Source organism: Bombina bombina, chromosome 4 (genome assembly GCF_027579735.1).
Source record: "Bombina bombina isolate aBomBom1 chromosome 4, aBomBom1.pri, whole genome shotgun sequence".
Taxonomy (NCBI): Eukaryota; Metazoa; Chordata; class Amphibia; order Anura; family Bombinatoridae; genus Bombina; species Bombina bombina.
In genome coordinates this window covers 487,788,075-487,801,117 of record NC_069502.1, presented here as the reverse complement: position 1 = coordinate 487,801,117, position 13,043 = coordinate 487,788,075, and the positions used below count along the sequence as shown (strand labels likewise).

The 13,043-nt window shown below is 37.8% G+C and overlaps 1 protein-coding gene across 9 annotated transcripts in view; it reads right to left on the bottom strand.

The window, feature by feature from the left end:
- Nucleotides 1–13,043, bottom strand: part of MLIP (muscular LMNA interacting protein) — an 868,816-nt gene that overhangs the window by 660,934 nt on the left and 194,839 nt on the right. For all 9 annotated transcript variants that reach the window (XR_008402011.1, XR_008402012.1, XM_053710391.1 and 6 more), the window contains one exon: nucleotides 2,943–2,999. Coding sequence is in view for 3 of the 9 variants with exons in the window: in XM_053710390.1 (XP_053566365.1) it covers nucleotides 2,943–2,999 (57 nt within the window). In the remaining 6 variants the exon portion in view is untranslated. The remainder of the gene's footprint in view (nucleotides 1–2,942; nucleotides 3,000–13,043) is intronic.

Here is a 13,043-nt window from a genome sequence, read left to right as displayed (position 1 = left end):
CCACTTTTCTCTGCTTATCCACCTTGATCTGTCCGCAGCCTTTGACACTGTTGACCACCCTCTCTTGCTCCAAACCCTCCAATCCTCCGGCATCTGTGACACAGCCCTCTTGTGGCTCTCTTCCTACCTGTCAAACAGTACCTTTAGTGCAGCCTTCTCTGGGGCATCCTCTGCCCCGTCACCACTTTCTGTCCTCGGTCCCCATTTCTTCTCAATCTACATGTAATCACTAGGTTCCCTAATAAAGCTCCACGGTTTCCAATATCATTTGTATGCCGATGACACCCAAATCTACTTCTCTGCACCAGACCTATCTCCTTCTTTTCTAACCCGTGTCACTAACTGTCTCACATCTTTTCCTGGATGTCCTCTCACTACCTCAAGCTAAATCTCTCCAAAACTGAGTTACTTATTTCCCCCCCTTCTTCCAAAATCTCCACCCCCAATCTCTCTATAACTGTCGACAACTCAATCATTACCCCTACCCCGCATGCCCGATGTCTCAGGGTCACATTTGACTCAGATCTTTCTTTCACTCCTCACATTCAGTCCTTGGCTAAAGCCTGCCGCTTTCACCTTAAAAACACCTCTAAAATTAGACACTTCCTTACACAAGACACAACTAAGATTTTAATCCACTCTCTCATCCTTTCCCGCATCCATTACTGCAATTATGTCCTCTCTGGTCTCCCCACCTGCCACCTAGCTCCTTTACAATCCATAATGAATGCCTCTGCCAGGCTCATCTTCCTTACACGTCGCTCTTCATCTGCTGCACCTCTCTGCAAATCCCTTCACTGGCTTCCTCTTGCCTCTAGGATTAAGCACAAAATTCTCACTCCGACATACAAAGCCCTCAACTGCACTGCTCCCAACTATATCTCAGACCTTGTCTCCAGATACTCTTCCTCCCGTCCCTTTCGCTCTGCTCATGACCTCCTACTCTCCTCCTCTCCTGTTACCTCATCACACTCCCGTTTACAGGACTTCTCCAGACTGGCTCTCATCTTGTGGAGCTCTCTGCCTCGCTCCACAAGACTCTCCCCTAGTTTTGAAAGCTTCAAGCACTCCCTAAAGACTCTACTGTTCAGGGATGCATACAACCTACGCTAACCTTTCTTTATACCAGTTCCTCTCCTCCATCGTTATCCCCTGAACCCCTTAGCATGTAAGCCTAAGAGTCCAGCTGTTTGTAGATCACCTTCTTAAGAGTTGACTACAACAGTGCAACTATTGGCAGGGCCCTCTACCCATTTGATCCATATAATTGTTTTGTTGTACTCTGCCTTTGTTTATAGCGCTGCGGAATCTGTTGGCGCTCTACAAATAACCGAAAATAATAACCAATTAAACACATAAGACACAGTATTACAGCAGCAATTTCATAAAGAAACAATAAAATACATAAAACATAATATTACAAAAGTACTTGCCTTGTGTCTTGCCCCTTGCCCAATCCTTGTTCTATTCTTGTATAATTATTTTCTTAATGCCTCACTTATAAAATGTTCACTTCAAAAATGTGACCATATGTTGTTGTAACAGTGCACACTGCCCAGGCAATGCATAGCCCAAGCTAATGTTAAATATATAGGCAGTAAAGTCATCTGTGTCCACTAAATTAATTGATCAAAGACAAATTAAAGGCCAATTGGAAAGTTATATTCTGATCTGGTAAGGGTGAGATAAGTTAAGTAAACAGACAGTAAAATTTGGAGGAGGTTGAAACTATGACAGAAGACAGTTATAAATTTAGGAATAAATAGCAAGATTTATTTCTCATCATTAAAACAATAAATATTATTAAGTATGAAAATATTTTGAGAAATGTTTAAAATATGCATCAAGTATAAAATATTGTCATTATGATAAAAAACATGTGACTTGAAATTATACAATGTCCAAAAAAACCTATAAACTGTATTGTTCAGCTGACAATGCAATGACATTGCAAATAACAATTCACACCGTATGTAAAGTTTTCTTGAAATTAATTAATATTCATGTTTGAATTAATGTTAGCATTAAATGATATAATCATAAACATATTTGAATCAATGTATTAGATTAACCCATTGGGGCTGATTTATCAATGTCTGGTGGACATGATCCGCTGTAGAGGATCATGTCTGCCAGACATCACTGCATTTAAATTTGCAAAGGCAGTTCTAGTGAACTGCTTGTGCAATGCTGCACCCTGCAGATTCACGGCCAATCGGCCACTAGCAGGGGGTGTCAATCAACCCGATCATACACAATCGAGCGGATTGATGTCTGCAGCCTCAGAGGAGGCGTATGAGTTAAGGAGCAGCAGTCTTAAGACCGCTGCTTCTTAACTCCTGCTTCCGGCGAGCCTGAAGGATCGTGCGGAAACAGGTGCATTGGGGCCGATTGACACTTTAATAAATCGGTTCCTATGTATCAGTCTTGTTAGGGTGTTCAATTAGAATTTGTTGTTAAATGAATAAACAAGATTTTATATCAATTGAAATTTACAGACACCAGTTATAAACAATTGTTAATTCAGTTTGATTCTCAAATCAAAAAAGTATAAAAAATGATTCAAAGGAAACATTTTTTTGCCACAATCGAATTGAAAAAGTGTGCAACTACACTGGTACTTGCAATATAACCAACTTGACAACTCAATAAACATAATGTATTCTAAATTTTAAATACAAAACCTGGTACTTCAAATCATTTTAGAGCTATATTTTCCACTCCACACAACATGAAAACAAAGCACATGTATGACAAGTAATATAATTGAATAGTTCTGTTTTTGCGTTTATTGTCGGAAAAAGTATTTAATAATGCAATATGTTATATTTATCTTCCAAATTAATATAACACTATACATTTTTTTGTCTTACAATCCACATTTGTTGGCTTTGTTTTCAATTTTATTCATTGTTATAATAAAATGTTATAATTGTACATACCTCAGTATTCATCCCTGTAAATTCTACTGGCTTGTTCTTGTTGTAGTATTTAGTGTTCTGTAGATTAAATAAATGTAAAAAAAATACAATTTAGAACTATAATAATATATATAAACAACGCTTAAGTATGTACATACAGTATTATGAAATAGATTGTAATTTATATATTGTATGAATCATTGTGCTGAAGTGAAAGTTATTATGGTGCCCCTAGGAAGTAATATATATGATACTAAGATACTTTCCATAATAGTAGCTTCCGGCTCCACTCACCTACCACACAGCTAGATTACGAGTTTGGCATTATGAGTGAAAAAGCAGCGTTATGGCCAATAACGCTGCTTTTTCCCTAACGCTGCTATTACAAGTCTTGTCGGTATAGGTGTACCGCACACCATTTTAGCCCGTCATGCAACGTCAGTACCAGACTTTTAAAAAAGTCCTTTTTCAATGGGGCTCCCATAGCGCTGGTATTACGAGTTTGCCTGGGAGGCCAAAAAGTGAGCGGTACACCCTATACTGGCAAGTTCCGTACCGCCATCTAAAGTCAGTAGTTATGAGTTTTACGTTACAAATCTGTAACATAAAACTCATAACTAAAGTGTTAAAAAGTATACTAACAACCATAAACTACCTATTAACCCCTAAACCAAGGCCTCCCACATCGCAAACGCTATAATAAATTTATTAACCCCTAATCTGCCTCTCCAGACATCGCCACGACTATTAAAATGTATTAACCCCTATTCTGCCGCTCCCTGACCTCGTCGCCACTATAATAAACCTATTAACCCCTAAACCACGATCTCCCACATCGCAAACACTATTTAAATATTATTAAGCCCTAATTAACAACAAAATATACTAAAATAAACTATTAACTCCTAAACCTAACTACCCCCTAACCTGACAAATTAAATAAGTTTATTTTAAACTAGCAATTAAACTAAGATAATTTTTAAACTACAATGAATTAAACTAACTACCAATTAAATTCAACTAAACTACACATTAGAAAAATCATAACACTACTCTAAAAATTACAAAAAGTATCTAATTACAAAAAACAAACACCAAATTACAAAAAATAAATAACAAATTATCAAAAATAAAAAAGAATTACATCTAGTCTAATAGCCCTATCAAAATAAAAAGCCCCCCCCCCAAAATAAAAAAAACCTAGCCTAAAATAAACTACCAATGGCCCTTAAAAGAGCCTTTTGTGGGGCATTGCCCCCCCCCCAAAATCAGCTCTTTTACATGTAAAAAAAAATACAAACACCCCCCCTAACAGTAAAACCCACCACCCCCACAGCCAACCCTCCAAAATAAAATAACAATCTAAAACAACCTAAGCTCCCCACATCTTCATTTGTATGGGTATTGCCCTTAAAAGGGCATTTAGCTCTTTTACATGCCCAGGCCCTAATCTAAAAATAAAACCCACCCCAAAAAAACTTAAATAAACCTAACACTAACCCCCTGTGACATCTGGCACAGAGTAACCTCTTCATACGGTCACCGCCGTAAACTGGAACTTCAATGCAAGTGACGTCATTCAAGTTGTCGTCCCTTGCATTCCTATTGGCTGAAACATTTCAGTCAGTCAATAGGATTAGAGCTGTTAAAATCCTATTTGCTGTTCTAATCAGCCAATAGGATTTGAGCAGCTCTCATTTTATTGGCTGTTCAAATCAGCCAATAGGATGAGGGCTTTTTTATTTTGATAGAGCTATTAGATTAGGTGTAATTCCTTTTTATTTTTGATAATTTGTTTCTTATTTTTTGTAATTTAGTGTTTGGTTTTTTTGTAATTTAGTTATTTTTAGTAATTTTAGTGTTTATTTTTTTGTGTAATTTTAGGTTTTAGTGTAAGGCAGGTTAGGTTTTACTAAGTAGTCTACCTAGTTAAAATAAATACAAACTTACCTGTGAAATTAAAATAAAACCTAAGCTAGATACAATATAACTATTAGTTAAATTGTAGCTAGCTTAGGTTTTATTTCACAGGTATATATTTAATTTTAAATAGGTATTATTCAGTTAATAATTGTAACTTTAGTTTAGTTCTTTTTTTTTTAATTATTTTAAAGTTAGGGGGTTAGGGTTAGGTTTAGGGGTTAATATAGTTTAATTTAGCTTGTTGCGATGTGGGGGGCTGGTGGTTTAGGGGTTAATAGGTTTATTTAGTTAATAATTGTAAATTTAATTTAGCTATATTTTTATTATGTTAAAGTTAGTGGGTGTTAGGGTTAGGCTTAGGGTTACATTAGGGTTGTGTTAGTGTTAGGTTTAGGGGTTAATGGATTTATTTAGTGGTAGTGATGTGGGAGGCCAGAGGTTTAGGGGATAATAACTCTAGTATAGTGGCAGCGACATCGGGAGCGGCAGATTAGGGAGTTAATAGTTTTATGTAGGTGGTGGCGATGTTGGGGGCGGCAGATTAGGGGTTAATAACTATATGTAGGTGGCGGCAATGTTGGGGGCAGCAGATAAATGGTGTTTAGACTCGGGGTTTATGTTAGGGTGTTAAGTTTTAAACATTATTTTCTTTTTCCCCATAGACATCAATGGGGCTGCATTACAGAGCTTTTGTTTCCGCGATCGCAGGTGTTAGGCTTTTTTTTGCCGGCTCTCTCCATTGATGTCTATGGGGAAATTGTGCACAAGCACGTCAAAGCAGTGCTTGTTTTCGGTGCAGTATGGAGCTTAACGCAACCATATCGCCCGCACAAGCCTGCTTTTTTAAAAGTTGTAATACCAGTGCTATAGGGAGGTGAAATAACGTCGCTTTTGTGGCAGTCATTAAAATCCCTATAGCGCTCAAAACTCATAATCTAGCTGTAAAATATTTCAGATATTTCAGGTAAAACTCGCTAAAAGTTACTGACATTTACTGTAGCTCTTATTTTTATTATTCTAAAACATTTAGGGTCATATTATGAGTGGAGTGCAAATATTTGTGAGCGAGCAATAAGGGGTTTATCATGAGGGTTTTGCGCTCATTGGGCTTATCACGTTTAATACAAGTTGAAAGAAAACATGATCACGCAATTGTGATTTAACAGAATGATTATAGTGACTTCAGAGCTCTGGTTAACTGTTTCGTGAAACTAAAATGTTGCACAAAACACACCAACAATTCATTACAAACTATAGTTACACTCATAATAACACTATCTAATAAAAATTATGTAAAAAAAATATTGCACACAAAAGTTAAAAAAAGGTGTTCCCAGGTGTTACAAAAAAGGCAGGCAAAGGGATTGAACATAGAGATACATACGTTTACATGTCTAAATATGCATACATATGTATTAATGTATTTATATGTGTGTGTAAGTATATATATATATATATATATATATATATATATATATATATATATATATATATATATATATATATATACTTATTCTTTATTTATAAAGCGCCAACAGATATTCCGCAGCCCTGCCCATGGGTACAAGGATAAAAGTACAACAGAGAAACAATACAATAAAAGACAACATTTTACAGACAAATACAGGGGGAATTGAGGGCCCTGTTCCTGTGGGAATTTACAATCTAGATTGGTAGGAGGATGGGAAACAGGAGGTGGGGATTTCAAAGGTGAGAATTATATTAGTGAAGTGATTAGATGAGGGCAACTGTTAGGTAAGTGAAATTAATTTGTTACTGAGTCGGGTGATAAGCTTCCCTGAACAAAAAGGTCTTTAGGAAACATTTAAAGGAGGAGAGGTCAGGGGAAAGTCTGACAGCTCGAGAAAGTGCGTTCCAGAGGGTTGGTGCCACACGAGAGAAATCCTGTAGTCTAGCATGAGAGGACGAAGCAGGTTTAGAGGTGAAGGTAGAGGGCGCAAGAAGCAGGTCATTGTTGGATCTTAGGGGGCGAGCTGAAGTATATTTGTTGATGATTGAGGACAGGGTGGGGCAGCATTGGTGAGGTCTTTGTAGGTCAGGGTGAGAATTTTGAATTTAACTCTGCTGTGAATGGGGAGCCAGTGAAAGGACTCACAGAGAGGTGCAGAATCAAGAGAGGTGGATTAGCCTGTCAGATGCATTTAGGATGGATTGAAGGGGAGAGAGGCGGGAGAGAGGGAGGCCAGTAAGTAGGTTATTACAGTAGTCAAGTCGAGAAATTACCAGGGAGTGTATTAGCTGTTAAGTAGTTTCAGTGCTCAGAAACTGACACATTTTGGAGATATTGCGCAGGTGGTTGCGGCAGGATGAAGAGAGCAATTGGATGTGGGGATAGTGATGCCCTCAACAGTGATAGAAAATTAGAAACTGAAGTAGAGTTGGAGGGGGGGAATAGAAGTAGTTCGTTCTTGGAGATATTTATTTTTAAGTGGTGAGAGGCCATCCAGGAGGAAATGCCAGATAAGCAGTCGCTGATGTGAGAATTTACAGGAGAGAGTGCAGGGGTGGATAGGTAGATCTGGGTATCATCAGCATAGAGGTGATAGTTGAAGCCATAGGTGCTAATAAGTTTACCCAGTGAAGAAGTGTAAATAGAGAAGAGTAAAGGACCCAGTACAGTGCCTTGAGGTACTCCAACAGACAAAGGCAATAGGGAGGAGGAGTCACCAGTAAAAGATACGGAGAAGGATCTGTTAGAGAGATAAGAGTGATTCCAGGAGAGGGCAGTGTCACAGAGCCCAAGAGAGCTGAGAGTCCGTAGGAGAAGGGGATGGTCAACAGTGTCAAAGCCAGCAGAGAGGTCAAGTAAGATGAGTATAGAGTATTAGCCTTTGTTTTTAGCAGAAAGGAGATCCTTAGTAACCTTGGTGAGGGCAGTCTCAGTTGAGTGTTGGGGACAGAAGCCAGATTGCAGGGGGTCGAGCAATGAGTTGGAATACAGGAAGTGGGTTAGGCAATCAAAAACCAGTTTTTCAAGGATTTTTTAAGCTAGCGTGAGCAGTGATATGGGGCAGTAGTTTGCAGGAGAGTTAGGGTCAAGGGAGGGTTTTTTGAAGTTGGGGGTGACCTTTGGATGTTTGAAGGAGACATGGAATAAGACAGTAGAAAGGGATATGTTTATTATGTGAGTAAGAGCTGGAGTGAGGGTGGGAGACAGAGAAGGTATTAGATGTGAAGGAATAGGGTCAAGTGGTCAGGTAGTGAGGTGTGAGAAAGATAATAGGGAACCCACTTCCCTCTCAGTGGTTGGGAGGAGGGTGCAGAGAGTGGCAGAGGGTGGGACTACGAGCGAGGTTGGGAGATTGCAGGCTTGTGTTGGAATGTTTCTTTGGATGGTAAGTTTTTTATTGAAAAAGTCAGGTCTTGAACACTGAATGCAGATGAGGGGGTGGTGCAAATGGGTAGAGGAGAGAGTTGAAAATGGAAAAGATTCTTTTAGAGTTTGAGGAGTGAGTGGATATAAGAAAAGATAAGTAGGTTTGCTTAGCTAAGTGAAGACCAGAGTTGTAAGAGTAAAGAAAGAACTTATAGTGCATGAAATCAGGTTCAGAGCAGGATTTCCTCCAGGCACGTTCAGCAGTGCGGAAGTATTTTTGCAGGTGGCGTGTTTGCTGGGTGCCAGAGCTGGAGTTGATGACATGGGGCTTTGTAAAGTTGTGGAGGAGGGAGAGTGTCAAGTGCACAGAAGAAAGTATTGTTATAGTGGGTTGTAGCAAGGTCAGGGCAGGATATTGTGGAAGTATGGGGGAGGTGTGTTTGAATAAGGTTGGAGAGTTGGGGAGGGTCCACAAGGTGCAGATTTCTACAGGTGTGGGGGCGAGAAGTAGGTTTAGCCTGTATATTAAGATTAAAGGTGAGCAGATGGTGGTCTGAGATGGAAAATGGGCAACAGGGCACATCAGAGAGAAAGCAGAGATAGGAGAATACAAGATCAATAAAGTGTCCATCGTGATAGTTAGGGAATAGGGTGGATTGTGAGAGGCCAAAGGAGTTAGTGATTCAGAGATGTTTAAAGGCAGCAGAGGCTGATGGGTTGTCAATAGGGACATTGAAGTCACCCAGAATTAGAGTAGGTGTATGTAGAGAGAAAGTAAGAAGTGAAGACCACCATTTGTGAGAGCAGCAATGGAAGGTGTGTCAGAGGAAGATAGCCAGGTTTCAGCAATTGCTAAAAGGTTGAAAGCGTTAGAAACAAACAGGTCGTGAACAGTTATAAGTTGTTACAGACAGAGCGAGCATTCCAGAGGGCACAAGAAAAGAAAGGGGATAAGCGTTGTGTGTTAATGGAGATTAGATTGTTAGTATTGCCTGACCTAGAGTCAGGGCATTGGGAGACTGAACGAGAATGTAAAAGTGTGGTGCTTGCTGCAGGGCCAGGGTTAGGAGAGACGTCACCACCAGCAAGCAGTAGTAGCAGTGAGAGTGACAAATGGTGAGAGTGAGACTTGTAGGAGCATGTATGATTAGACCCAGGAGAGTACGATGGGGAAGTGTTTCTAAGAAGACAGGGTAGTTCATGAGAGGACAGCATAGGGGATAAGAGAAGGCAGAGTGAGATATGGATAGTGTGGGTGTTGTTGTTAATATTATAGGGACATGCAGTGAGTTTTAGGAGAAGGGCAGACAGAGAGAGAAGAAAAAACATGGAGAGCATTGTGCAGTTGTAGAGTTAGTAAGTTTTACCTGTTAGTAGGACTGCAGTTTCCTCCCCAGTGAATAACTTTGATATATATATATATATATATATATATATATATATATATATATATATATATATATATATATATATATATATATATATATATATATATATATATATATATATATATGTGTGTGTGTGTGTGTGTGTGTGTGTGTGCGCGCATTTGAGCCCTTTGCAGTGAAGTAGATGAAAACATGAAAAATAATTTTTACGTTTAAGCAATATTCTTATTTAATAAAGGTTTTAACTATGCATCTACTGTAAATATTTCAAATTCCAATGTTCTGCATATAGCAGAATATGTTCTAAGTATTTATAAATAGATATTTATATATATATATCTGTATATATCTATACCTATATATAATCATGTATATAAAAAGTTTTTGTTAAGCTAAATATTTGAACTTGGACAGCATCTGGACCACAGCGCCTCACATGTAGGGGAGTCCATGGGTGATAAAGTCACATCCTGAACAACATCAACAAGAGTAACAAAGCAAATGCTTGGGTGCAAGGATCTGTTGTTTTATGTTTATAGGCCTGATGTATTTTACACTTTGTACTAATTTTACTATATTATTAAATAGTTGTTTGTTTTACCACACAAGGGGCTAGATTAAGAGTGGAGCACACTTACGTGAGTGTGATATTTCTCTCCATTCAATAATTCAGCGCTATGGAATTTGGCGGCGCTATACAAATAAATGATAATAATACCAGCGAGCGTAGGCTTCAATGGGAGCCTAGTTTTCTTGCAGAGACACGGCGAACCACCTAGCGCAGCACAGGGTGCAAATCGCACAGCATTGGGCAACAATAAAAATGAATATATTTCTATATGGTTATATACATATATATTATACATATATATTTATGTGTTTATATGTGTATATACTGTACATATACTGTATATATATATATATATATATATATATTTTTTTTTTTTTTTTTTTTTTCTAACACTCAACATCCCCTCCCTTTAACCCCTTTTTTTTTTTAAATAGATGCTCATATTTTTATTTAATGTTACTCTGTCAATTTTTTTTCTTTAACAAGAGATCTGACCTCTGATTAATGATTCATAGTACAACCATGATAGACATTTTTTGGGTTTCATGTCCCTTTAAGTTATCTGTCATAATAAATTAAACACTCAGGAAAAACATAATCATATAGCAACAGCCTGAATCACTGCCCCAAGAGGAATTACAACACACAATCCACAAAAATGGAAACTGGCTACCAATTAACTGTGCTAAACAGTTGATACCAAGATTGTGGTACTTTCTCAAGTCATAAAAGGTAGACACCATTTTATCTCTAGAAATATATCATTATCTAACAACAATTCAATTGTATATGTATCATGATATCAGATTTATTTGAGAAGCTTTTTGGGGGGTTAACATTATTACTTTCATACCATGATCCCTTGGAATGAGTGATTTAACCTGATTTAACCTTAATCTATATATTACCACAAAATGTAGCATATATTGTGTGTCTTGTTTGCAGAGATATGTATAGGCCTTTGGTATTCATATGGTATATCCTTGTGTGTTCCAACAGCATATTCTATGTTGCATATATTCTCTTTTCTTCTTCTTGATAATGTTAATGGTGGTGTAATAATTATAACTAAGAGCAGGATGTCTTACAGGACTTGTACATTTTTTTCTTTTCAAGTGTAAGATGTTTGTCCTTAATAACTTTTTTTTATCAGATTTGTAAGGATGTGTCTGAATATGAACTGAGTCTCTCTGGACCTTTGGAGACTTTACAGAAATATAATGCCTCAGGGTTTGTTGATTTATACAGAAGCAGAGACATTGGGACAAATCTATTATTATTTATTTTTTAAAAAGGTGACAGATCAAGGCCTGTTTAGACTGGCCTTATATTATTATTTTAGATTGTAATGTACCTATGTTTTGTTGAAAACAACTGTTACACATTGAATAACATAAATATAAAATAAAACACTGGAATTGTAAAGTACAGATGACATCTTGTGTAACTTATAAGACATCTCCTAATATCCCTGAATTATGTCAACACATTACCTAATGTCTCATCATCACACTCACATAACAAGACCCCTGAATTACTATTAGTTACATTGCATATTAATCAAAAATAGTTAGTGACACTCAAATAAAGTATTCTTTCTAGCTGACAGCAAGACAGTCCTAATATAAAAGAGGAATGCTATCATAATATTATAAAAAAAAGTTTTGTTTTCATTCTGTTGAAGTATGTTTTTTTAGACGGAGGCAGTGGCGGAACTACAGTGGGTGCAGAGGTCGCAACTGCAACCGGGCCCCCCCAAGGGTGGGGGGTCAGCTTAAAACAAAACAAAACATTTTTTTTTCAATAATAAACGTTGACCTACCACTGCCTGCACTGATATCATGTGAGTGTGACGTTATGCTTCACTAGTGTCTCTGTCTCTGACTACAGGGGTTAGTGTTTCTGTTTTACCCATTGGTGTTTATATGTATGTGTGTATGTGTGTATGTGTGTATGTGACTGCGTGTTTATTTATGCATGTGTGTGTGTGTGTGTGTGTGTATGTTTGTGGAACCAGCAAATTACAGACCTTGTCACTACAGCATGGGGTGCGGGGGGTAAACAGCATCACTATACAGTACCAATATATACAGTACAGGGGGTTGGACCATGTCACAGACTACTGTGGTCACTTTATAAAGCACTGGGACGGGTAGGGTCAGGCTAGCCATCTCACTGGCAGATTACAGACTGTGTCACTAACTCACTATCTACAGTACTGGTCGGTTAAACAATGTAACTATATACAATAATAAGGGGTCAGACCATCTCACAGACTGTGGCACAGGGTACCTCCTTCTGCAGACGTGTAATCTGATTCACTTTTTTTTTCTTTGTTAAATGTAAAAAAAAAAAAACAGATATGTATCAAATTCACATTTTTAGGGGGGGGGGCTTCTTCGATTCTTGCACCTGGGCCCTGTGGTTTCTAGTTACGCCTCAGGAGGAAATACTATTTTAAAAATAATAGATGTGACCTAAAAATAAATGTGTTCTGCTAAACTCTATTTTATTTTCCTTATTATTGAAAGTATGTGGATAAATGGATTGTTTTCTCTCCCAGTGCTGCCATAACAGCACAGCATAAATATATCACTGTTTTTTAAACAGCTGCAGTTTCCATTTCTTTTCAAGGACTTGATGCTGCTGCCAATAACCATATGCAAAGTTGATGTATATTTAGTCTCCCATTATTTCTAATATGTCAGCATTCTATAAATCTGCTTCAGTGTTTTAAGTACAAAGAAAAGTAGCTTATAAATAAGCAGATCCTAGGGGTCGATTTATGAAAGCCTTTGGTAGGCTCCACACACCTTACGACTGCAGGTTCTCACAAGAGAACCTGCAGTCCATATTTAACAAGTAGCTGTCATCAGACCGATGCTTTCCTAACCTTTCGGCAC